At 33.5% G+C, this 27150-nt stretch overlaps 2 protein-coding genes across 14 annotated transcripts in view; both read right to left on the bottom strand.

Annotated features, from left to right (window-relative positions):
• rinl (Ras and Rab interactor-like) overlaps window positions 1-8172 on the bottom strand; it is a 31016-nt gene extending 22844 nt beyond the window's left edge. Inside the window, exons 1-5 of one of the 5 annotated variants that reach the window (XM_087283511.1) lie at window positions 7266-8172; window positions 6402-6537; window positions 3646-3805; window positions 1053-1161; window positions 506-578 (exon numbers count right to left, since the gene is read on the bottom strand). In XM_087283511.1, coding sequence (XP_087139637.1) covers window positions 506-578; window positions 1053-1161; window positions 3646-3805; window positions 6402-6445 — 386 coding nt within the window. In that variant the 5' untranslated portion in view covers window positions 6446-6537; window positions 7266-8172. Of the gene's footprint in view, window positions 1-468; window positions 579-1052; window positions 1162-3645; window positions 3806-6401; window positions 6587-7265 lie in introns of those variants that run through there. The other 4 variants (XM_087283513.1, XM_087283514.1, XM_087283512.1 and 1 more) reach the window with 4 other exon arrangements.
• A 3284-nt stretch (window positions 8173-11456) lies between these two features.
• sirt2 (sirtuin 2 (silent mating type information regulation 2, homolog) 2 (S. cerevisiae)) overlaps window positions 11457-27150 on the bottom strand; it is a 23007-nt gene continuing 7313 nt past the window's right edge. For 8 of the 9 annotated variants that reach the window (XM_087282434.1, XM_087282436.1, XM_087282435.1 and 5 more), the window contains 9 exon segments: window positions 19956-20024; window positions 19426-19555; window positions 19285-19344; window positions 19077-19132; window positions 18761-18837; window positions 16771-16822; window positions 16613-16680; window positions 12992-13058; window positions 11457-12900 (listed from right to left, as the gene is read on the bottom strand). In XM_087282434.1, the coding sequence (XP_087138560.1) occupies window positions 12766-12900; window positions 12992-13058; window positions 16613-16680; window positions 16771-16822; window positions 18761-18837; window positions 19077-19132; window positions 19285-19344; window positions 19426-19555; window positions 19956-20024 (714 nt within the window). In that variant the 3' untranslated portion in view covers window positions 11457-12765. 9 annotated transcript variants of the gene reach the window in all.

Genomic DNA, 27150 nt, shown 5'->3' with positions numbered 1-27150 from the left:
ACTTTCCGTTAACTTCCTTACTTGCATATTTATTTTACTGTTTACATAAAGGCTCTAGGATTGTGCCTTGCCAATCTTGCCATCAACGACTATGAGAATCAAATGGTCTCTTCTTCACTCCAGTCTCATAAATTGACATTTCAAACACTGAATCATATTATTTAGAGCTTAGTGATTGAAGTGTTTCAGACAAAACATGCTATGGTTGCTATGGATCTGTCTAGCCACAACATGTCTTCCAAATTACAAATATTTTGGCTGCTAAATTACAAATATAAAACCTTCTCTTATAGTTAAAAGTGCCATTTAAAACAAAGGTTCTTTTAAAAAGTTACTATATAAATATTTTGGTATACAACAGAAGAGTACCAGTTTGCACTATAGAATATTTTAGCACAGTTTTCTACCCAACATGTGGTTGCACAGTGCTTCCTGAGATACCTTTCAGTTAGCAAGTAAAACCTTTACCTTATCTGGAGCTAGTAGTTGATAATAACATTCACACCTGCTCAGTGTGTAGAAATGCAGCAGCTGAAAGAGATCAGGGAAAGCCAGGTGTGATGCTGTCAGTCGAAGGGCTAAGAAGGAAAAAAGAGAAAATCAGACCGACACTGTGAATAACAGGCAGAAACCGGACCAACTAGTCTTGAACTCATATGTAACGAGGAAACAGGAAAGCAGCGGTGTTCATGATGTGAATTGGACAAGCCTGCACAAATAGGGAAGAAACTACTACGCAGAAGAGTTTATCAAACTTTACATAGTTCAAGTGCACTGAATAAACTATTTACATTTGGATTCTCATTTAGTATTTCTATGTCTGCAACAGGAAATGTTCAAAACTTGGCTGCACCTCACAGTTCATTTCCTTTCATAAAAAAATTGGAAAATCACTGCTTTCTTACAGTTAGATGCTTTGATAGAAGTAAAAGGAAAAAGAAAGGAAAAAGTGGCAGAATTGTTGATGTAGTTTACGGCTAAAAATGAAAGTAGCATAGCTTCGATAATTTGATCTGATTGCAACAATCAAGGCTGAAATTGTTTTAGTATACCTTTTTCAGTGGTCATGATAGAGAATTCTTTGACTGGCTCCCCACTGTCCCCCACAGACACACAGAGAAGCTGATCTTGGGACAAAGACCCTTGGACAACCAGGAAACTCTGTGTAATAGACATTTGGAATATTTGATTGTAGTGCAAGTTTATTTTCTGTGAGCACTAAGGATTAAAATATAAAAGAGTATGAGAACCCTCGTTTGAATAAGTAATACAACCTGCGATAACTTCAAGGAAATGCTCATGTTGTGGGTATAAGCTCTCTCAAAAGAGGAAATGATTGCACACATAAGCAAGGTGTCAAAAAAAGATGACAAAAATAGATGGCAGTGCTGAAGTTATTTCAGTTCATTTAACTTATTTAAAACCAAATCCTGAATAGTCTGCTGATATATTTGCAACAATGTATTATCATTTTACTTAGTAATTGGATGTGCTGCACTTATTAGTTATATACTTTACGTGCATTGGCTCGTTTAAAAATACCTTCATGTAATTACAGAAATTAATATCTACAAATGAATTACTCCAAGCTTAAACCTGCAAATACCACTAAACATTCCAATAACTTAAACATATCCCCTGTTTTGCAACACAATATGAGCAAAATGTTTAGGTGCCAGTTGGCCCTATCAATTTTTCACTTCCATGTATGAGTTTGCAGTCTTTCCATTTAAATATTTATCAAATTATTACATATTGCCAATAATAATAATAATAATAATAATAATAATAATAATAATAATAATAATAATAATAATGATAATAATAATAATAATAATAATAATAATAATAATAATAATAATAATAATAATAATAATAATAATAATTATAATAATTATAATAATAATAAGTAAATGAGTATTTTGGGCTATTTTTGAAACATTTCATGGAACTGAAATTATGAATGATAATGCAAGATAAATATTTTTGCACACATAAATCACACAAAAAAAATGCTTGTAGTTAACATATTAACAAGGTCATATTTTGAAACAAGTTTAAGCCAGAAAATCTAGCATATGTTTTACTTTTGACCCGCATGCACACGCGTGTTACTTTAGTCCCCAAAACAATGTGCTATTTATGTTTAAAGCGAAATTGTTTTAAAGCATTTGTACAAAATACCACTGGATATTGATAGACCACACTTGCTAGTAACTACAGCAAAAATCAATTTTTGTCTAAAAAATTACCTTTAAAAAAATTTTTGAAAAATGGTTCTTTCCTCCCCGCTCTACCCTACCCAGCATGTAATGAGAGCTTTATAAAACACATAAACAACCTTGAATATAAAGTGCACAATTTGTTCATATGTATTACGCTATTGATAAAATATAGAACATATTAGTTAGTTTTAAAGGGATAGTTCAAAATAAAAATTCTGTCAAAATGTGCTCATTTATTGTGAAAAATCTGAGTTTCTTTCTTCTATAATATATATATATATATATATATATATATATATATATATATATATATATATATATATATATATATATATATATATATATATATATATATATATATATAAGTTAGAATTATTAGCCCCTTTTTAAATTTTTCTTTCTTTTTTAAACATTTTCCACATGATGTCTGACAGAGCAAGGAAATTTCCACAGTATGTCTGATAATATTTTTTCTTCTGGAGAAAGTCTTACTTGTTTTATTTCAGCTAGAATAAAAGCAGTTTTTAATTTTTTAAACACCATTTTAAGGACAAAATTCGAATTTTTTGATAGTCTAAAAAACAAACCATTGTTATACTGTAACTTGCCTAATTGCCCTAACCTGCCTAGTTAACCTAATTAACCTAGTTAAGCCTTTAAATGTCACCTTAAGCTGTATAGAAGTGTCTTAAAAAATATCCAGTCAAATATTATTTACTGTCATCATGGCAAAGATAAAATAAATCAGTTATTAGAAATGAATTATTAAAACTATTATGTTTAGAAAAGTGTTAGGAAAAATGTCTTCGTTAAACAGATATTGGGGTAAAAATAAACAGACGGGCTAATAATTGTGATTTTAATTGCTTGTGTGTGTGTGTGTGTGTGTGTGTGTGTATATGAACAATCCCTTTAAAAACATATTTGTACCAACAAACGCCCTGAACAAAGCACAAGTTATGATAGAACACTATTCTGGATTGCACAATTCTGAAACTGCATTTACTTTCATGAACTCTAGAAATAGTCTCTATGGTATCTTACATCATGGTGGTTTAAGACACTCTTAAAGTGCACTCGCAGTCATCCTTATCTCTCACTACTTCTACATTTGTATGCAACAGTGACAACAGCGCTTGTTCTGTAAGAAAAACTGGTCAAGAAGCTATAGTTACTGTTGGTTATGCCTGTTCTATAACACACTTAATAAGATGAATTGGTAATATGTAACTGTTAAGGTTTCTTTAAGCATTCTTTTCACTAACTCTGTTTAACTAAATTTGCGACTACATGCCAACTACCATCATTAAAACTGATTAAACACAAGTTAGTTTTCTTAAAACTTAGGTCTAGTGTATATTGTTTAAAATCTGGCTAAACTAGACGAGACCAAATCTAAAAAGCATGGTTAAAGTCTCACCCCAGCAGGTCTGCCCCATAGAGCAGTGTGTGCCCCATGTCTGTCCCATGGGCTTTTGGGAGCCCAGGCATCCTGACACACGCGTAAACCGTGCAACAGACCCAAGGTTTTTGCCGGATCCCCTGAGATGCCATTGGGTACTGTGCTAGAAATATTTTTTCTGTGAAAAAAAAACAAACAAGAAAACAGTAGGTTGTCCATGAAAGCTTGTCCAGATGTCTTCCATGACAGCTATGGTATACAATGCAGCTTAAATGTTTGTGAAACTCTAGTAGAATCCTTCATTCATTCATTTTTTTTTGACTTAGTGCCTTTATTAATCTGGGGTCGCCACATCGGAATGAACCGCCAACTTATCCAGCATATGTTTTACACAGCGGATGCCCTTTCAGCCGCAACCAATCACTGGGAAACATCCACACACACTCATTCACACAAATACACTACGGACAATTTTAGTTACCCAATTCACCTATAGCACATGTCTTTGGACTTGTGGGGGAAACCAGAGCACCCTGAGGAAACCCACACGAACAAGGGGCGAACATGCAAACTCCACACAGAAACGCCAAGTGCAGCGAACCAGCAACCTTCTTGCTGTGTGGCAAACATGCAACCCACTGCGCCACCGCGTCGCTCCTCTTGTGGAATCAATTATTAATATTTTTTCACAAAATAAGAGAGATCATACAGGGCGCCATGATGGCTAGCATTACTGCCTCACAGCAAGAAGGTTACTGGTTCAAATCCCAGCTGGACTAGAAGGCCTTTTGTGTATGGAAGGCCAAGTGGGTCAAACTGCGCCTATTACCAAACCCGTGTCATCCCTAAAACGCCGGTATTTTCGGCGTTTAAGACAAAAAGACGGCAAAAATCACAGCGTTTTGCATTGCAAACGCCGCAATTACGGTGTTTTGCTGGTCAAAATTGGCACAAAACTGCGTTTTTTGATCCAGTCAAGAACGCCGTGTTTGACGCCGTATGCTTGCCATAATTCGCTGTTATTTTCGGCGTTTTTTATGTCAAAGACGCCGTAAAAAACGGCGTTTTGTATAATATTATATTCAGCCCCTCCCATTATTTCAAAGTTCTGCCCATGAAGTAGGTGGAAAGGCCTGTGTAGTAGAGTGTCGATCTGAATGACAATCCACGTTCAGGGTCCTCTTAATCAAACATTGTAGCAAGGTGTGTTATGTATGACATCGTTGCGAGCTGTGTTATGTTTGCCTTAGTGCTGCTCGTGCATATTATCCACATTATTCCTTTATCATATATGCAAATAGATAACGTGGACCGTAGTCTGTGATCATGTTTATATCTATGAAATATGCTGGATTGCCCTCTCATGTGGTAATAGGCGCAGCTTGACCCTTTTGGCCTTTTATATTTGTGTGGAGTTTGCATATTCTCCCCATATTAGCGTGAGTATTTACTTGGTGCTCCAGTTTCCCCCAGTTCAAATATATATATATATATATATATATATATATATATATATATATATATATATATATATATATATATATATATATATATATATATATATATACATACACTTTGACTTTCATTGCAGACAATACAGCAAAAGTAATTTAACGTGTTCCTCATGATTTTCCTCAGGTCTCTTATTTTATTTTATTTTTTTAAAATAAACATGTATTTTAATTTTTTTAGTTTTTGCAACACTTTCCAAAAATGGGACAGGAGCAGGTTAGGGCTCTAATCAAGTAACTAAATAATGATGCCATTTGAAACAGGTGATGTCAACAGGTGATTGTAATTATGACTACAATCACTAAAAAGCACTAAAAGCAGCATCCAAGAAAGGTTTAGTCCTTTAGGAGCAAGGATCACCACTTTCCCAACAAATATGTGAGAAAATTTTTGATAGGAAGACATTTGGAAATTTCACCTTTAAGAGTGCATAACATACTTAAGAGATTTAAGGAATTTCAAAGCATAAAGAACAAGGGCGCCTAAGCCTAAGGTGAACTACCATGATCTCCAATCCCTCAGGTGGCACTGCATTAACAATCGTCATTCATCTACAACAGATATCACAGCATGAGCTCAGGACTACTATGTCAAACCTTTGTCAAGTACGACAATACATAGTTACAATCACAAATTTCAGTTAAACCTGTACTATGCCAAAAGAAAGCCCTATGTTAACAGTGTCCAGAAGCGCCATTGACTTCTCTGGCCTCAGATGCCCTATATATATATATATATATATATATATATATATATATATATATATATATATATATATATATATATATATATATATATATATATATATATATATATATATATATATATATATTTATATACACACATATTTGAAGTCAGAATTATCAACCCCCTTTGAATTTTTTTTCTTCTTTTTTAAATATATTCCAAATGATGTTTAACAGAGCAAGGAAATTTTAACAGTATGCCTGATAATATTTTTTCTTCTGCAGAAAATCTTATTTGTTTTATTTCGGCTAAAATCAAAGCAGTTGTAAATTTTTAACACCATTTTAGGGACAATATTATTAGCCCCTTGAAGCTATATATTTTTTCTCACAAGTCTACAGAACCATCGTAATACAATAAATTGCCTACATTCTCACACACACACACACACACACACACACACACACACACACACACACACACACACACACACACACACACACACACACACACACACACACACACACACACACACACACACACACACACACACACACACACACACACAACCTTACCTGTTCTCATTGTTTTCAGTTTCATCTTTAGGCTCTTTCATCATCTTTGATCCAACAGTACAAGCCTGTTCATGAAATCTGTTCTGATCGCTCAGGAAGGCATAAGGTCCTCCATTTCAACGTTGTTGCCGTAACCCTGTTGAAATTTAAAAACAGAGAAACAAAGGAAATGAAGAAATCATCAATTCAACCTCATATCCTTTTTTATATTTCCTTGTTAGCAGTTAAACATTTGATCAGTCAATCTGAAGTTTGAAAAAAAAATGTATATATGCCATGTGGTATAGCAAAACACTTGTTAAACTGCATAAAGACTTTTGATTCACACAAAAGACCTTTTAAAAAATGTTAGAAAAATGTAATCTTTGCCTTTCACAATGATAAAAGCAAATGCTATGGAAGTAAATGTTTACAAGTTTCCACAATTTTCAAAATAATTTACTTTACGTGAACCTAAACAAAAATTACTCTAACAGGTTTGTGACAAGGGTGAGTAAATCATGACAGAATTTTTCAGTTCTTGGTGTATTATTTCTTTAATAATGCATAAAATATTTGTTTAATGCTTTTAGGATGTGCTCACAGCTCACATTTTCATCAATAAATCCTAAAGATAGTTTTTCCTTGCAACATTTTCCAATATTTTTTTCAGTTATATTCTTCATGCAAGTATACATTTGTATTTTCTTTAAGTTTTGACATTTCCTGAGAAGCAGGAGAAGAATACCTCACAAATGTTAATTCAAAATACTCAATAGTCAGAAAGTAAATATATTTGTTTAACTTGTCACCAGTTTTGACTCACACCTCAATCATAAGCTAAGAAACACATAATATAAATGATGCAAACATAGTTGAACTCACATGTGGTGTCTTCAAAATGTCCTCCTACGTGAAAAAGACACTGAACATCTCTGCAAGCTGCTCCAAACACCTCCACCCACAGCAAGATTACATGTGGGGTAAATGAGACTCCTCATTACACATGGTTTATGTCCTTTGTCACGCTAACCTAAAGAGTGCTCCTGTGAAATATTCACTTCTGAAGACTCAATTTCAGTCACATTAAAGTTCAGCGTGTGCTTTGACAAGAGTGACAGAACCCTTGATGATGCCTTTTGTGTATCTCACACCATAAGCTCCACCCACTTTCATGAGTGTGGTAAACCTCACAGTGAAAACTAACAAGTGAGCACAGTGATAAAAGTAGGACGCCACATACAGCTGAAAGATTATAGCTGAACGTGTTACTTTCACATTTAACACAGTACCGTAAAGCCTCATTCTGGTAAGTGTCAAAAATGTCCCTCTTTTTTACAGTAAAGGTTCAGCTGATAATTAAGCTTAAGGGAAGAAAGTAAACTATTGTTCCTCATTGAATTTCCTCTTTTAATGAAATGAGTCTATGTTGATGTTAACTAAGGCCCAACTCCAGCAAGTGGCAGATTTTTCACAAATGTATACTTAGGCACTTTTATCCAAACCAATTTTAACTCCATTCAAGGTATATGATTTATAAGTTTACACACTTTCTAGTGCACCTTGACCATGTGAGAAGCTGTACAGTTTGCTCTATTGCATGATGTATGAGAGGCAATAACAAGACATTTCAAGCATTAAAACAATTCAACTCTGAAAAATAACCCAAGAGGTCTGCTACCACTACATAGTTTAATACATTGTTGTAACTTAAAAATTCTAAATTGCTGATTAGATTAAAACTTTTAAGTTGCCATAATAATATTATTAAGTTTTTAAAACAGGAAAATATATTTATATTTATATTTATATATGATAATTACATCAACTTAAAAATGCAGCTAATTTAAAGGAAAATTTGTCACTTAGTTTAAAACAATATTTAACTTGTAGCGAGCTAAAGAAATTTTTTTAATGGACATGTTTTGTATTTTTAAGTCCACACACTGATGTTATCTTTTAAATTGTTTAAATAGGACAGTTCATGTTTTTGTTTTGTAAAACAATGAGAATCGGTGGTTTAAAACAAATTAAAAATTACTGGAAAACAAAAATGTTGTTGTTAAATATATTTCTTAAAAGCAAGTAAATGTAAATAAATTTGAAAACAAAAGCAAGTAAATGTAAATAAATTTGAAAACAAAAGCCAGTAAATGTACATCAATTTGAAAACAAACAAAATAATTCAACAATTTCAGTTGCTTAATTTATTTGAGGTTTTAAACTTGAAAACTTGCAAGTAATTAAGAAAAAAAACACTGGATTTGTTTAAAGTTTTAATTAAAAAACTAGTTGAAACAACTTAATTTGAGTACTCGACTTAAAAATGTGGTTTATGCTATGTAAAAACGATTGAAGTGGTCAATCGTGGTCATTTGACTAACACAATAAAGTTTGTTGTCGAAACTTCATTTTTGAATATATTGATGCAAAATGTTGCGTCAATGTTCAATTATTAAAACAATGTACACTCTGAAAAATAACTCAAGAGGTTTGCTACTGATAGTTTAATACATTGTTTTAACTTAAAAATTCTAAATTGCTGATTAGATTAAAACTTTTAAGTTGCAATAATAATTTTATTAAGTTTTTAAAACAGGAAAATATTGATAATTACGTCAACTTAAAAATGCAGCTAGTTTAAAGGAAAATCTGTCACTTAGTTTAAAACAATATTTAACTTGTAGCGAGATAAAGAAATTTAGTTGATAACAATTTTTTTAATGGACATGTTTTGTATTTTTAAGTCCACACACTGATGTTATCTTTTAAATTGTTTAAATAGGACAGTTCATGTTTTTGTTTTGTAAAACATTGAAAATCGGTGGTTTAAAACAAATTAAAAATTACTGGAAAACAAAAATGTTGTTGTTAAATATATTTCTTAAAAGCAAGTAAATGTAAATAAATATGAAAACAAACAAAATAATTCAACAATTTCAGTTACTTAATTTATTTGAGGTTCTAAACTTGAAAACTTGCAAGTAACTAAGTTAAAAAAACACTGGATTTGTTTAAAGTTTTTATTAAAAAAAAACTAGTTGAAACAACTTAATTTGAGTACTCGACTTAAAAATATGGTTTATGCTATGTAAAAAACGATTGAAGTGGAAAAGGTCATTTTGCTAACACAAAGTTTGTTGTTGAAACTTCATTTTTGAATATATTGATGCAAAATTTTGCGTTAATTTGTTTTGTTTGGTCTAAACAATATATTTTTAGAGTGTAATACAGCTTTAATTTATTATTCTGTGTGTGTGTGTCCTGCTTTTTTAAAATGATCTACAAAATATTGACTAAAGTGTATTGCATACTCATTTCCAGAGCCTTTGTGTTGATTACACATGCTTGTTTCTAATCTATCCTACTCATTTATAACCCAGTTCCTCTTGGCAACCTGGATTGGTCTTTATGGAAATTAGCTGGTTTGTCTGTGTTCTTTAATCTGGCAGTTTGACACTAGAATCACCTGCAGATCTGTCTACCTTTTTTCCTTTTTTATTATAGGTTTGCACTCTCACACCACCTATTAGTAAATTTTCCACTAGTATAAAAAAGTTGATCTAACCCTGACTGCATTGTAATTAATGCACTGGAGCCATTACAGAGCCCCTATTAAAGGTTTTTGAAAATGACAATCCATGAAGTGTGTAACACAGCTCTAAGTAAAGTGAAATATCCAGTGAAGGCTTAAATCTTAAATTTAAAACTATTGATTCATCTTTAAAAGAGTGGTTCGAATGAATCGCCAGTGTAACAAGTGTTTAGCAGTGTCGGCGTGACATTGATACGGAATTCAAGCCCTGTCCATTTGTTGCACGCACAGACCCAGAAAAATTGAAACCCCCGGCCCCGCCCACAAACACTGTAAAACGGCAAAGTGGAAGAGAAACACCGTAATAGATCCCTGTTTCCCCAGTCGTGAAGATGCTGTGCTCTGAAGTGTGAGGAAAAGTTAGTGCTATGTTCCCTACCCAAAGATGAGGCAGTGAAGAGTCAGTGGTTGAAGTTAATTTTTACAAAAATACCTCAGCATTATAGCCCCAGCCTTGTGCTGTGTTCCCGTCATTTTTCTGACGAGTGCTTCAGCAATCTACACGCTTACAATAGGACATTTGTTGGCCATTTGTTAAAGGAAAGATCGGAAAAGACTATTGATGCACGGGACTTTCTCAGAGTTTGACAGGGGCTTTGTAGTACACAGTTCATGGATCAGTTTCTTCCTCCATTTCACAAGTGTAAGTAACTTAAGTGTGATTAAAATGGTTGCCTCCTTGTTTTCTCTAGCTTGCAAATTATGTTTTAAATTGTGTTTTGTTACTTGTAACCACTTGTCTGGTTAACTCTTTATATTCTCATATCGTGTCTAAAGCCATGTTAAAAACGTGACGTGTGCATTGTGAGCTCGCGATAGAATGACATTTGTCGTTGCTATGGCCATCGTCAGCTGTTGCTATACACGTGTGGTGGTCAAGTTTAAAAATAGTTCAGCTTTTGCCACTGTGTGGATTGATACTGGATGTGTGTCATGGCTAAGAATAGAGTATGCTGGTGTTGAAATGCATTGCTTTAATGTACTACTGCATTGGGCTCACACATACACTCTGCACTCTGACTACTTCAAAATTGTTGATAAGCCGTGGTGGGCATTTCTCTCTGTCTCCTCTGATTGCAGTTGACCAAGCGCAATAGACTGGGTCATCGAACCAATCAGCAGATTAGCATCATGCAAAGAAGGGGTTTGGAAACAAATGAATCGCTGATCGAATCATATGGGAGTCGTTGAGATAATCAAGTCAAAATAAATGCACATTATATAACATTAAAAGTGTTTTTTGACCTTGCATGCATATCAGACTGTTGTTTGAGACCCCCAAAACCAAAATATGATCCTTTTTAAATGTATAACAGGGGCTCTTTAAAAGTTAGTGCTAGAGGTCATGCTATAATAATACATCATTGATAGAGCTTTCTCCAGTAATAAGATCAAAAACACTTCCCACTCACGAGAGGTAAGGTGATGAGTACAGGTATTTCACATTTTTGCCAGACTGGATTATTGACCAAAACTATGCATATTTTAATAACCATTTTAATGCCTTATAACAATGTTACACCACAGGCATGCATACAAGTTTTGTCTCTCACTTTTGTTTCCTCAAATAGGGTTGCATTAGACTTCATCAGATATCGTAGTAATGTTGTAAAACACTCCTGGGCCAACTTCCTCTTACACATTTGAAACATGGGCTGAAACATTCCAAACCAAAGATAAGCAATAGAGAAAGAATACACAGCAAAATGTATTAGAATAGTTCATATAATCCAGATGCTATTATTTTTTCGGTTACACTTTATCTTAATGGTCCGTTTGTTGAATTTAAGTTACATTGCATCTACATGCCAACTAATTCTCATTAGATTATAAGTAGACTGTAGGTTAGGGTTAGTGTAAGTTGACATGTACTTGCAAAGTTTCTTTTAGTCAGTTAAATGTCTGTTGAATGACTGTTAAATGTCAGTATCAACAGATAATAATGAGATAGTCTACTAACACTCAAATGGACCCTCAAAATAAAGTGTTACCTTTTTTCCATTAAAATAAACATCCATTAGTTACACCTTAAAAAAATGACATTATACTAAAATATATAAATGATTGCACAAAGAAAGGAATCATGTTAACAAGCATCATCAAGGTTAATCTCATGAAACCTTGTAAGAATTTAGCAGAGTAGACTTTTCTAATTAAATCTAATTGTAAGAACACAAAGAAATGTAATTTTGATTACTTTGGAATGTTAATTGTAAAATATTTACGGTATTTTATTTTGTACATTTCTGGAAATTTTAAAATGTAGTATTTTTTTTAATATAGTTTACTATTAATTTAATTGCATTCAATTTACTCGTGTTTAAAAATGTTACAATTCACAAAGAAATTACAGTAATGAGAATGTAGTTCAATTGTTTTAGTTGCTTGTCACACATGGTGTCATAAAAAAAAAATAACAGCCATGTTCGCTTGTATGTCATTCCAATTTTTTTCTTTCAGACACATTTAACCCTGATACCTCATATGATACATTTAAATGTAATGTAAATAATATTTCAAACTTTATATTTAAAGCGTTATGTTATTTCATAAGAGCCGTCCCCCAAGCAGAACACCACCTCTCAACTACAGTGTTTGCTGTCTTTCGCTCGTGCTGTTTCTGTCCCCTTTGAGGTTTCTGCACTATTTCTACGTTCTCTATATTGTTATTATAGGCAGGTGAGAGATACAAGAGCTCAAAGGAACAGAGGTCGACAGTAAACCGGAGCAGGCCAGAGTGTAGTGAAACTACTTTAGATGTCATGTTCACCCTCTGCAGGCTCTGAATGGTTATTCTGTTTTGTCAGTCTTCTCTGCCTCCGCCACAGCACTTTTGGAGCTCTGACTGGCTTCTTTGTCAGTCTTTTTGGCATCTTTGCTGTCAATCAAAGCATGTTCACGCTTCACCATCTCCTCCAGCTCTTTCTGAAATAAAAGACAGTAAAACATAAGCAGGTAAAAGATTACAGATTTTAAATTAAACGTAAGGTGTGTATGTAGTTTTGCCAGTATTTACTTTCCAGCCCAGCAGTTCAGCGAGAGTCATGCAGCCATCGTCACAGGTGCTCAGATGAGCCACATCTCTGTGAATAATCAATAATCATAGGAATCAATAAGCTTCTTTTCTCTCTGTTTGTTTAAATGCTTGTTTACAACAATGCTATGAATTATTTCAGATTTTTTAAATAATAATTTTACCTACATAAGATGCATAACAGAGATAGTTCACCCAAAAATAAAGAGCATTTACTTGCTCTCAAGTTGTTCCAAACCTTAATGCCCAAACCTTTTAGTATACAGGGGCCAAAAATCAAATATCATTGAGAGCCATGGGCCAAAGAAAAATATGGCAAACTATTTTACATTAAAGTTGCCATGGGTAACTGCATAATTTATTTCATAATATTTAAAAATCAAAAGAAAACATTACTTTGAATTGTAGTAACTAATGCAGTAAATATATTTAAAAATGATAAATTATTGCAATAAAACATAATCACATTTATAACACAGTGGAGTTCAATGCTGAATATAGTCAGGCATAATCTGCCTTTGCCTTGATTTGCTCACCAAAGTTTCTGCATTGTCCTCTATCCGTCGGGTGACTGTATGTACATTTTAAACTAAATTACAGCATTTAAATTGAATTTTACATTTATTTAACATTTATTTTAGTTAGCTTTTTATAGCATCTGTAACAGTCTTTGTACATTCATTTTCTTGTCGGCTTAGTCCCTTTATTAATTTGGGGTCGCCACAGCGGAATGAACCACCAACTTATCCAGCAAGTTTTTATGACAGACCCCATCTAAACTATCCCCATCATTTTTCCTCTTCTCAGATGTGATGGCGGGCCAAATCAAAGGTTACCGTGGGCCCTAGTTTGGGCATCTCTGCCTTATTGAGTTTTTTTTTTTTTTTTTTTTTGTGAAACACAAAAAAAAGTATTTTGAAAAATGTTAGTAACCTTTAACTGCTGACATCCATAGTAGGACGAAATTACTATTAAAGTCAAGGGTTACAGGTATCCAACATGTTTTCCTATAACTTCTTTTGGGTTAAACAGCAAAAATCCATTCAAACCGCTGAAGCGTAAGTTAATTATGACAGAATTAAATTTTTTGGGTGTACTACTATCACTTGAAATTGAATGAAAACCCCAAATGTTTATTTTAATGTCAAATAAATTTATTGTATTATTCAAAGTTCATTTCTGTAAGAAAATGGCTATTTAGATTTTTTGTTTATATTTTTAACAATGTTTTATTACCATGTTTTATTATTTCAAGTCTACATTGGAAAACAGGATTAATATATTTGTAATATTTGGGTCATTTGTAAAATAAAAAATTGTAGTATTTGCATAATAAATCATATTTGTTTTATTATTTTTTCAGATTCAATTAGTTACATCATATTACATCTTATTATTAGAAGCCAAGCACTGAAGGTGGGTAGGCACCTATTGTATCCGTTCTGGTTCTTATTATTCTTCTGGCTTCTTCTTCTTCTTCCGCTCTGGTAGTCTACAGAAGCCCTATGAACCGTTTGCGGCATTTGTGCAAACTTTGGCACCCATAGATATATACATTAGATGTCGCCTGGCCTATTGTTGTCTATTGAACAGAATGCGTCAATAGCGCCGCCATCTTGCTACAGGGTAGCGCTCCTTTGAAATGAATGCGGGACCAAGGTACAGTGGAGGACTGTGGCCATCCAAAGCCAGAGATATACACATATACACATATATCTATGATCGGGAGTTTTCCTGGATGTTAGTATGTAATTTATTTTTTCTAATTATGAAAATTTTACATCACTTTTCTACATTGATGGATCAGTGACCGCACGGGCATTCCTGACAAAAAGCTTGTGATTGTGTGTATAGAAATGTACTATTCACCCTCCCTGTTAAATTTGATCTAATCATGTCCTGAAACACACCTCCTCTCCTGCGTTCACTTCTCATACTGACGAAGGGAGCGATTCGTTTGTGAATGAATCCCCCGAACGACTCTTTCGCTAACCGACAATAATACAAGTTTCTGGCAGCGCAGCATCTCGCTGTCATATTTCTTTTGCATTGTTTGCTGATTTTATTCAACAAAACTAGCATAAGCCGAGTGTTTAGAGCGAGTTGGAGCTGCTTTGCCGTATGGTGAATGCAGTATGTGACTGTTATCATCAATAACGTTACCTGATTAGCACAAAACTTCAGAACATACAAAAACAGAAAAAAACTTAATATTACCTATGAAATGTTCTGCCTTTGTGCTTTGTTTTCTTTGTTTGCTCGTTACTACACCCGTAGACTGCGCTAAAGTCCAGCATCTTCACGTAATAACACTGTCTTGACTAGTGCGGTTGAATGACATTTGTCCTGGGAGCACTGTACCAATGTGGCGGCGCTATTGACGCATGTTCAGGGTCCCTATGCGATATCTAGTGTATATATCTATGTTTGGCACCCTCATAGAGAACAGTCTGATTTTAAACCACAACAAATTTGAACTCTCTCTCAAACTCTCTAGTGCCACCACTTGTCCAAAGTTTCACTTATGTTAATCTGTATAACTTTTGAACCAAATGAGCTACAATCCATTTTCCCCCTGTGATTCCTTGGCTCAAACACACCTCATGACGTCCTTTTCCATCATGAAAATATTTTTGCTGTTTCAAATTTTTCGTAAAACCAATTTGAACAAATTCGTCCAAGGCCATTTGTCCGAGTTTCACCAAAATGAAATTACTTTATATACAGACCATGCTGACAAAAGGTTATGGAATTCAAGTTGATTAGATGAACCACTTTCAATTATCTTGCTAACAAATTTAACTTGATGTTTGTTATGACAACCATGGTCTGAAGTGAGCTTGATGTGATGCTGCCAGATGACATACAGGCTAAATCACTGCAATGGATTATTGAAATCAAACCTAATGTGTGTGATCTAGACCTGGCATTGACCAAACTACTGTACGTCAGTTTGCGCCACCTTCTGGGTAAAATTGACTATTAAATTCTATCAATAGAAATCATGCAAAATTTATCAAATGACTTTAGAATAGTTTGGTCTTTTGTCATAAGACTGGTCTTGTTAGATTTCTTAGATCATCCAGAGAACATTGATATCATTTATTCGCTAATTGACAGGACTTCCTTTCCACTATCTTGTATTAGTTTGAAAATCTGTTGTTTTGACCTCTCCGTAGATAGTTTGCCCAATTTTCATCAAATTTAGCTCAGACCATACTGCCAAAAAGTTATAGAGTTTTCCAGTTGCTATGTAGCTTGTTGCCTTGCTTGTTTATGATGTGGCCACTGGGCTGCTTGGCCTTGATAATTGTTGCTTGCAGATATATAATTTTTTTGTATTAATATTATTTCCAAAAAAAAAAAAAAACATTAAAGAAATCTTTTTTTTTCCCTCAGACCACCAGTATTTCCATTTTTTTTAAATCTTGAAATAAAACCTAAATTAAATGTAAAATACATAAAAAGTAAATAAACTTGAATTGAAAACTTTTGAGCTTATGACTAGGAATCTGTCAGGTTTCATTAAAAATATCCTGATCTGATATGATGAGAAAAAAACAACAACTCTTAGACAGCTGTTAAAAATGACACTGGTCTCACCTGTAGGCCTTATCTGAATCAAAATCCATTCCGCCTCCAAAACTGAATAGCCCCATGCCAAATTCAGACTGTAAGAAAAAAAAGTGTAAGACGTGTAATAAGCCAACGTGTAATTATAAAATGAATTTCATTCATGTTTATTAGAATTAGCCAAAGACCTGTCCAGTTTTCTCCATATTGATCAGCAATCGTGGACAGCGGTTTGAGACTCTGCAAAAATCAGAGAAATAAAAATGATTGAAATTAGAAAATTACCTTTTTGATTAATATTTGGAATAAATTAACCTGACTAATTTTTATTTCATGCTTTATAAATTAATACAAATGAAAGCTCCTACAATTCCTATGCCGGAATATGCGAACATTTTTTGCTATTTCTGCGCAGAATTTTGTTAAAAATCTGCAGATTTATGCGAATGATTTTGGGAGTATCATAACTAAAACCTTTATATATATATATATATATATATATATATATATATATATATAAGTAATACCTTTTTAACTTGTATTTAATGTTGCAAATCTTGTTAGATCCACAATGCAAATCTTATTAGATGCACTTTATTTGGTAAACAAAGCAAGTCTCTCATATAAAATATTTACTTAAAGACAGAAAATATTACTTTACAAACTAAAATGTAAATAAATCATATACATATTTTATATTAGTCAATATTATTACTGAAATTAATTTAAAAACTGAATAAATATAAATTAACACACATTTACACAGGTAAATAAACAGTATCAATGATGGGCCTACCCTTACGTAAGAAGCTACTTCAAAAGATTGTAAAAGAATCTCTTTCTTCAAATGTTGTTATGGTTGTGAAGTTTGAATCATTACATTTCCAAAACATTAAATTAACAATTCAGTGGCTTTATTTTTCCAAACACGTTTCTGTTATGCCATTATGTACTGTTATAGATCAAAAATCACTGGCTTATTGTTTAGTCTGTGTAAAAAAATATATTTACAGAAATTTTCACAGCTTTTCCTATATATATTTTTTTCTTCTTGGGAAAATCTTTTTTTGTTGTTGTTGTTTGTTTGGCTAAAAAAATATCAGCTTTAATTAAAAAAAAAAAAATCAAAATTAACATTAAAGTCAATATTATTACCACCTTAAGAATTTTTTTTGATTGTCTACAGAACAAACAACTGTTAATCATATTATTTTTATATTATTAATCGAATAACTTGCCTAATTATATATACTTGTATAGTTAACATGGTAACCTAGTGCACTTTAAGCTGAATACTAGTGTATTGCAAAATAGGTAGAAAAATATTTTGCACTGTGACAATGGCAAAGACAAAATAAATTTGTTATAATTAGTTGTTTAAGTTATAAGTATTTGTTTAAAAATGTTGAATTTTTTTTTTTCTTCATTAAGCAACAATTAACATTTAAAAAAAAATTAAGTTTCGAAGGGAAGCCAACAATTTTGACTTGATACACACACTATTTATTTATTAACTTATATACTCAAGCACAAATAATTCATAGCCCTGGGGTATGAATAATGTTGCGCTTGACTATATATACACAGCTGAGTTTTCAGTAACATTGCTAACATGATACTTTAGACATCAGCAAATTATAATATGTTGATATGCTGTTCTTTTATGATTAATTATTGCTGGCAATCATTAATTCTGATTATTATAACTCTACACTTTAAATCTTTTTTTTCTGTGCTTCATAACATTGTGGAAATATGACATTTTAAGACTCTTTGATGAGAAGAAAATCCCAAATAACGACATTCATTTGAAATAAAATCTGTCTATAAAATTATAAATGTTTTAATTATTATAATAATTTTGAATGGTACTGCATCCTATTTTCCTCAAAAATATTAAACAGAGCAATGGTTTTCAAGACGAATGATAACAAACGTTTCATGATAGCAAATCAGCATATTATAATGATTTCTGAAAAATCATGTAACATTGAAGACTGGAGAAAAACTCTTGCTTTAAAATCACAGTAATAAATTAAATTTAAAACTACATTAAATTAAAAAAAAACTTTAGAAATTAACAGTTTTACTTATTTTAGTGTACATATAAAATACCATAACCTATTTAGTCAAGCCTGCAACAGTTCCATGTGAATTCTGCAAAGCAGAGGATCTTACCTGCTCACTAGAGATGCAAATGGCTGAACCTGCAAAGATGTCCCCATTATGATCAGAAGGTCACATTGAGGAAAGTCCTGTGGTAAACAATAGAATGACATTATTTACAATACTTAAAATATTAGAGCACGGCACTAAAAAGTCATGGTTGTGGGTTCAATTACAAAAGACAGCAAGAACTGATAATAGGTGTACATTGAGTGCAACGAATTGTCTCTTTCCATTAAAGTGCCTTCCAAATGTGTGTACAGTAACTGATTTAAAATGTCAAACTGAGAATGCAAAAAAATTGAATTGAACTGTACTGAATCCTCACCGCTTTCATTGAAGTGAAAAATCGGGAAGGCAGACTTTCCCCAAAAAACACAATATCTATAAACAGACAAAAACAAATGATTAGACATTCTAATTCTAATTAATTAATTAATTTTAATTAGACATTAGACACAAACAAAAGCAGTTTATTGATGGACTAAGTTTGATTTTAGAAAACTAAAAGGAATCACAGCCCATATGGGTCTTACCGGGTTTTACGAGGCTTCCACAGGAATCGCACTTAGGAATTTCTTCAGAGAAAATTTGATCTGTGAGTCAGAAACACAAAATATTGAAGCAAACTACTTTTCCGCATCTTATTTAAAACTGAGCAGAGTTCAGTACTGTACTTTTCATCCAGTCCATGCTGTACTCTTTACGACAGAGGAAGCTCACACAGTGAGATGTGTGAAATGTACCATGAGCTTCAATCAGGTCCTCCCCTTCCAGTCCTGCAACCCTTTCTAGAGTATCAATATTCTTAAAAAAATATGTGAGAGAATATAATACAAAATAAACCATTACCCAGTGTGTGTGTGTACGTGTTTTTGTGACATATCAGGACACAAATCTGTATAATGACATAGGTATGACACAGGTATTACAAAAAGGAGGTGAAATATGAAGACATTGGTGATGTCTTCATTTCTCAAAATGCTTATAAATCCTACAGAATGAGTTTAATCAGAGTAAAGCTGCACACAGTCTACTGTGATGGTTGGGTTTAGGGGTGGGGTGAGGGCAATACAATATACAGTTTGGACAGTATAAAATGAATAGAAACCTATGTAATGTCCCCACTTTTCACAAAAACCAACGTGTGTGTGTGCATGTATGTATGCAATACACACATGTACATATATATTCATATAACACTCACTTGAGAATAACAGCGCCTCAGTAAGCCTTTGTCTTTCAGCATCTTTATGAAATAGTGGCACACTGTGGGCTGGAGAAAGCAAAGATCATCACAGTCAAATAACATTTAGGCCCACTATATATTGTGTGAAATAAATATTGTGGCATACCAGGGTGGTAAATACACTAACATTTCTTTATATATATTCAATTTATGCAGCTATTTTGTTAGTTGTACACATTGTATAGGTACAAAGGCATGAAAGAATGATTTAAATATATACAGTAGACATCCTGTATACACACAAACATACAGGGGGTTGGATAATGAAACTGAAACACCTGGTTTTAGACCAAAATAATTCAAAATAAATCCGGTATAAGATTCTGACGATATGATAACCTTGGATAAAAAAATAAAAATAAAAAATCACGATTTCACGATATTGTTATTACTGCTCTAAAATATATTCTATTTAAAGGTCTGGGTAAAAAACCAAGGTAACACTTTATAATAACTACACACTATAAATCATTAATTAAGCATTAGCAAATAGTGAATTCATTATCCGTTAAGCATTAACTCTACATTAATAAACGTTAGTAAGCAGTTTATAACTGCAGTTACAAATGCTCTATTCTTGACATAACTATATTTAAAATGTGCTTAATAATTGTACTTTCATATTTGGTAAATTATTAATTTTTCATTACTAAATTAAGTATTGCATTATTTACAAACCATTTGTATGTAAGAGTAGTTGAGGGTTTTTAGGATCATTCAGAATGAGTTAGTAAATGATTAATAAAATATTGAAATTAATGTTTATATGTCTTATTATTCAGGCATATATTAATGGTTATTATGTATGTTAATAAATGCTTTATTAACTCAACTTAACCTAGTTTTGTGACCTTATCTAAAGTGAGGACTATTCATGCTTTATAAATCCCTTATAAATGACAAGTAAAGGCTCAGTTTAATTCTAAACAGGAAAATGACATTATTCATTCCTATTTAATTAAAGATACACACATGAAACTGTACTTCAAATAAAAAATAAATCTTTGCAACCTGATATAAAATAAAATCACTGTAGAGTTTAAACAATACATTTTATTACATTGTTTAATTATTATATTGTTGTTTTATCCAGTTTTGTTTTATTTTGACACTCCTGTTATTCAGCAATGTTTAAACTTTACAGTAATTTTACATTTTAGTAAAGATTGCAAAGATTATAGTTCATTTGATTCTGAGCCTTTAATTGTCATTTATAAGGGATTTATAAAGCATAAATAGTCCTTACTTTAGATTAGGTCACAAAACTGCATGAAGTTGAGTTAATAAAGCATTTATTAACATATTAGTTGACTATTAGTAAATGCCTGAATATTAAGATATATAAACATTGATTTCAATATTTTATTAATCATTTACTAACTCATTCTGAATAATCCTAAAAACCTTCAACTACTCTTAAATACAACTGGTTTGTAAATAATGCGATACTTAATTTAGTAATGAAAAATAAATAATTTACTAAGTATGAAAATACAATTATTAAGCACATTTTAAATATGGTTATAAGTCAAGAGTAGAGCATTTGTAGCAGCAGTTATAAACTGCTTACTAACGTTTATTAATGTAGAGTTAATGCTTAACAGATAATGAATTTACTATTTGCAAATGCTTAATAAATGATTTATAGTGTGTAGTTATTATAAAGTGTTACCAAAACTAAAACTTTTTTTCCATTTGAACACAATATATTTTATTTAACTTTTAAACTATTTTGGAACAGTAAACATGTCATGCTAACTAATTCAAATGAATCATTGACTTTTGCTGTCTTCATTAGGTTTTTTTCATTATGTCTTTTCAGCTGAAGGTACTGTTGTCATGAAAAACAAAATGTAAAAATACCTTACATAATACCTTAGTAACTGTATTGCAGAAAATGTTGGCGGTTTTAAAACCTTGACTTTTTCAAACCGCAGTATACCTTGACAAAGATGATAATCATCCCATGCCTAGCTGACAAAACATCAGTTTGTCTTAGGAATGACAGTCAAGTCCTGGATACAAGTGGATACAAGTCCTGCACAGTGGCCAGAGGGTTTTGTGAGCGATTCTTCTTGCTGAATAGTGGCCAAGTCACTATGTGATGCTAGTGGAGGAAAATGTTTTTTGAATCGCTTCTCCAAAACACTCTAAAAGTGGCTCAATAATATTTAGGATCTGGTGACTGTACAGGTCATGGCAGATGTTCAACTGCATTATCATGTTCATCAAACCACTCTGTCACCAGTCTTGCTGTGTGTATTGGTGCATTAACATTCTGATACACGGCACCGCCTTAAGGATACAATGTTTGAACTAGAGGTCTGCAGATTTCTCAACCAGACCGGATTTTTTGCAGCGCGGGAATAAATTTCCAAATAAAGCGTGGGAGCGAGGCGAGGCAGTGGCGCAGTAGATAGTAGTGCTGTCGCCTCACAGCAAGAAGGTCGCTGGGTCAGTTGTTCGAACCTCGGCTCAGTTGGTGTTTCTGTGTGGAGTTTGCATGTTCTCCCTGCCTTCGTGTGGGTTTCCTCCGGGTGCTCCGGTTTCCCTCACAGTCCAAAGACATGCGGTACAGGTGAATTGGGTAGGCTAAATTGTCCGTAGTGTATGAGTGTGTGTGTGAATGTGTGTGTGGATGTTTCCCAGAAATGGGTTGCGGCTGGAAGGGCATCCGCTGTAAAAACTTGCTGGATAAGTTGGCGGTTCATTCCGCTGTGGCAACCTCGGATTAATAAAGGGACTAAGCCGACAAGAAAATGAATGAATGAATGAGCGTGGGAGCGGTCGGTAACTGGTGTAATTTTGGACGGGAGAGGGCGGTCTAACGATATCACTCGCAGCTCCCGAGCGAGTGAATGAGAGAACGTGATGCTGTGTTAAGCTTGTTTGTTGCCGTCTATGTGTGTGTGTGTGTTTGTGTGCGAATGAGAGAGAGCTTTGTGCTGTCTTATGCGTGTGTGTGTGTGAATGAGAGAGAGCGTGATGCTGTCTGTGTGTGTCACTTGCTTGGTGCTTATGTGTGTGTGTTTATTGAGACAGCTTGTTATAGGCTGTCTGGACTATGTATAGCAGGGTTTTGTTCTCCCCCCGCCTGTTAGCGGGAATGTGCATGTCTGGTAGAAAACGGGGCGGGACGGGCAGTGGGACAACAAATGCTGAATATAAGCGGGATCGGTCGGGTTCGGACTAAAACCTGGCGGTGGTGGGATTCAAAATTTAGTCACGCGCAGACCTCTAGTTTAAACCACTGAGTGCACATGGTCCTCTAGGATATGCCATGATATTGCAGCCCAAACTATCACTGATCGACCCCCATGCTTCACTCTAGGCCAGTGGTTCTCAAACTTTTTTCACCAAGTACCACCTTAGAAAAAAATCGTCTCTCCAAGTACCACCTTACGACGCTATTTTTTAACCAGTATTAAAAAATAGCATCGTAAGCCTAATTAAGCAGCTACAGGTGTGCACAGTTTTAAAACAATGCAGATTACTTCCTATTAGTAAGAATATGTATTATTGTCAGTCACTTTAAACATTTGAAATAGTCTGAACATTAACTGTGCTTGCAGATAAAAAAAAAAAAAGTTTTAGTTAAAATGTGCTTTTAAAAGTTCATAAAAAAATGGCGCTGCTCTTAAAAAGTAAAAAGAAGACTGCTGTACTTAAATCTAAAGTATTCATAGTAGCCTATTCATCAAAAGCTGGAAATGCTGCTTTGACCTTATAAATATAGGCTATATGTCATATTCATACACTTTCAGACAAATCTTGAAATAAATGTTAAATGTACATATGACAGGGTTCATACAGGCACAGCCTAATGAAAATCAATTCCAGCACTTTTTTTTTTTTTCCCAAGACTGACATGCTATGTATTGAAGACCTGAAATGTATTCTCAGCAACCCATAAAACATTGCATAGGAATAGATAAAAATAAAAAACATTTAAAATAATATTTATTAATAATATAATAAACCTGCACTAAGTGCTTGTGAAATCTTTTTTGTACTCAAGTAAAAATACTATTACACTGCTAAAATAACAAAAATTTTAGTAAATAATACTAATATTAGGTAAAAGTACAAATTACTCTTTTAAAAAGTACTAGTTGGTTACTTTTGAAAAAAAAAAATCTGATTTTCATTATGAAATCACTTTTTTTTAAGTGTAAACCTGATTTAATGGTTTGATTGCTTACATCCCAAAGCTACATGTATAATTTGCACTAACAAAGGAAGTATAGTAAATTTTTCCTTTCATGACAATTAATCTTTTTCAATAGCACTGGTAAAACCACCAAATAATCTTTAAGGCCATAGAGACACTTTTTGCCCATTTTTAAAAATATATATTTTTAAGCTTTGAAAGGTTAAATTAAAGTATATGGTAAAAAGATTTAAATTTAGCCTTTTATTTACATATTTTACACTATTTTCTTTACAATATGGCAAATTTGTTTCTTAAATAGCTGTACATCACATGTAGATTTTATTTTACTCTTGATCTTAATCTAAAATAGAAACGTAAAAAAATACAAGTACACTGTCAGTAAAAAAAAATAAAACAAATGACTTCATTTTACTTGAGGTATTTGAAATATGACGACACTACATTTATCAAAGCAGTGCTTTAAGAGCCTTATTGTAAATTGTGATAAATAAACAATAAGTAGGCTAACAATGGATTGCTTTGACCTGTAATGCTTTAGGACAGATAAGAATACATATAAATCACACAAATACCTCATCCAGAAACATTTCCAGCATAATTATTTTGTCGTAAAGAAATAAAAAAAATTTCCACCTTTGCTAAAAGTAAGTTCACTTCACAACACAGCCAAATAAGAAGACCATTAGCATTGTCATCGATCATGTATCAATCTATTTCCAAATATTTGATAACTTTGAATACTTTTGACTAAATTTAGTCAAGGAGCAAAGATAAATAATGTCTACTTTAATAGTGGAAAGATCGCGATTGTATTCTATCTGAGCACACAGGCGATCATGAGAGCACTTGCAGTTCATTTGAAAAAAAGCCTATTTAAGAGCTCGCATATCTGTTTTAGCGATTTGTGTACATGAATGCGCTCTCGTGTTAAAATAAACCACTCGCCGCATTTGCAGAAATGAGTAATTGCGCAATACCTTCATTCCCGCGCCGCCATTCAGACTGTGTTTAGAGGAGTGACAGGTCAGAGGCGAGTCGACTGGCTGTCGGAGAGCGAAACGTGTATGAAGATCATCAAATAGGCAGGAAATAAGTCCGCGGTTAAATTACTCTGCTAGACATCTCTGTAGTGAAAACATCCGAGAAGCATTATTCCAACAAAACATTTGTTTTTAAGTTGTTTTTTCTGTCTCTGCAACACAGAAAGCCTTTGTCCCGCCCTTACGTTACACGCAACTAGACAAGGTCGACTGTGATTGGCCACTTTTCATGTCAGTCAAATCACGCTTCAGAATCAATTCTTAAACTTCGGAAACTGATTTTCAGCAGCTTATGACACAATGCACTAAAATAAACACTCTAAGCACAGCGTTGTGATCGTACGCTTCACAAAACAGCCAATGCTGATTACATCAATGTTATATTACGCATTAAAGGATTAAAAGTGTTAATTGTTTCTTTCATTTTTCAGCGATTCCTCCGCGTACCACTAGGAGGAAGCCCGCGTACCACAGTTTGAGAACCACTGCTCTAGGCAACAGTCTGAGTGGTATGCTTCTTTGGGGCTTCTCCACACCGTAACTCTCCGGATGTGGGAAAGACAGTGATGGTGGACCTATCAGAAAACAAAACATGCTCACATTGACCACATCTCACGATTTTTGCTGCTGGCACCACTGAAACTGACATTTGGCATAGGCACAAGTGAAAAAAGTTAGGCTATAGCAGCCCGGCCATGTATACTGACCCTGTGGAGCTTCAAACAGGGCTCGAAATGAACTTTTTTACTTGGTAGCACCGGTGCTCCCAACTTCAAATATTTAGGAGCACCCAACAAAAATGAATGAGCACCGCTGCAAATAGTTTTTTAAGGGATTTATTGTATTTTAAAGCAACAATAAATCGTGAAAATTTTGAACGTGCATGAATATCTGCTATAAAAAGTCTGTTACTTTCTGAAAAATAAATGTATAGTTTGCATCAAACAAATATGAAGCATTGCAGTTAGAAATATTTATTTTGTACTGCTGTTTTATATGAATGTCAATTTAATAAATAATATTTCTGCTACAAAACGAACAAAAGATTATAATAAATAATTCAATTCAATGCTGAAAGCTGCAAAGCAGTCATCAGTAAATAAATTAAAAAATAATATACACTTCAAAAAAGAATAGACAAAGGAAAGTAAGTAAAGTGTCACTTCTATCACTCTTTAAAAGTTTTGGTTTCAGTTTGTGTCAATTTAAATGTTCAGTCTGAGCTGATCTTCATTTTTCTGTGTTAGTGGAAAGCAGGCGATTCAGCCGACCCAATTTATGAGCAGGTTGAGCAGGATTCTTGCAATGACCACCGGCGCAATACCGCTGTTAGTTGTGATGAGCCGCAGTTTCAGTGTAAACTTGGTGAAGGCGAACTTCTTTGGTGTTGATATACAGTATTAGATTTGACTTTTAGCGGACATTTGCGCGGAACAGGCAGTAAATGCAACGCATCGAGATTTGGGCACCTTCTCCGAAAAGCACGAACTCAATTGATCTCAGCTGTCGGATCAATATCCACCACGTGTCATGATCGCTCTCATCTGTGCCCTCAACTTTAGGTGGGGTTTGCAAAGCTGCGTGCTTTAAGTTTTCACTCTTCAGCCGTTTGTATTTCCCGTGGTCATTAAAGCTCCTTCCCCGTCAGCTGACAGCGGAATACCTCGAGTGATTGACAGCTAATATGAACCTATATAGCGGCAGAGAAGAGCGATTCAGCACGTTTTTACAAAAAATCATAACAGGTCGCACTACAACCATTATCTGCAGTCGCACTAATGCGCCAAAATATATTATGAGGTCGCATAGATTAATTTTCGGGCGCATATGCGACCAAAATAGTCGCAATTTCGAGCACTGTCAAACAAACATTATTAGTGGAAACAGGAAGAGCACATTGAATTCTGAAGTGAGTTGGGAAGCTGTGGTTTTAGGTTTT

This window comes from Danio rerio, chromosome 15 (assembly GCF_052040795.2).
Source record: "Danio rerio strain M-AB ecotype USA chromosome 15, GRCz13ab, whole genome shotgun sequence".
In the NCBI taxonomy this organism is placed as follows: domain Eukaryota; kingdom Metazoa; phylum Chordata; class Actinopteri; order Cypriniformes; family Danionidae; genus Danio; species Danio rerio.
This window is presented reverse-complemented; position numbering and strand designations above follow the sequence as displayed.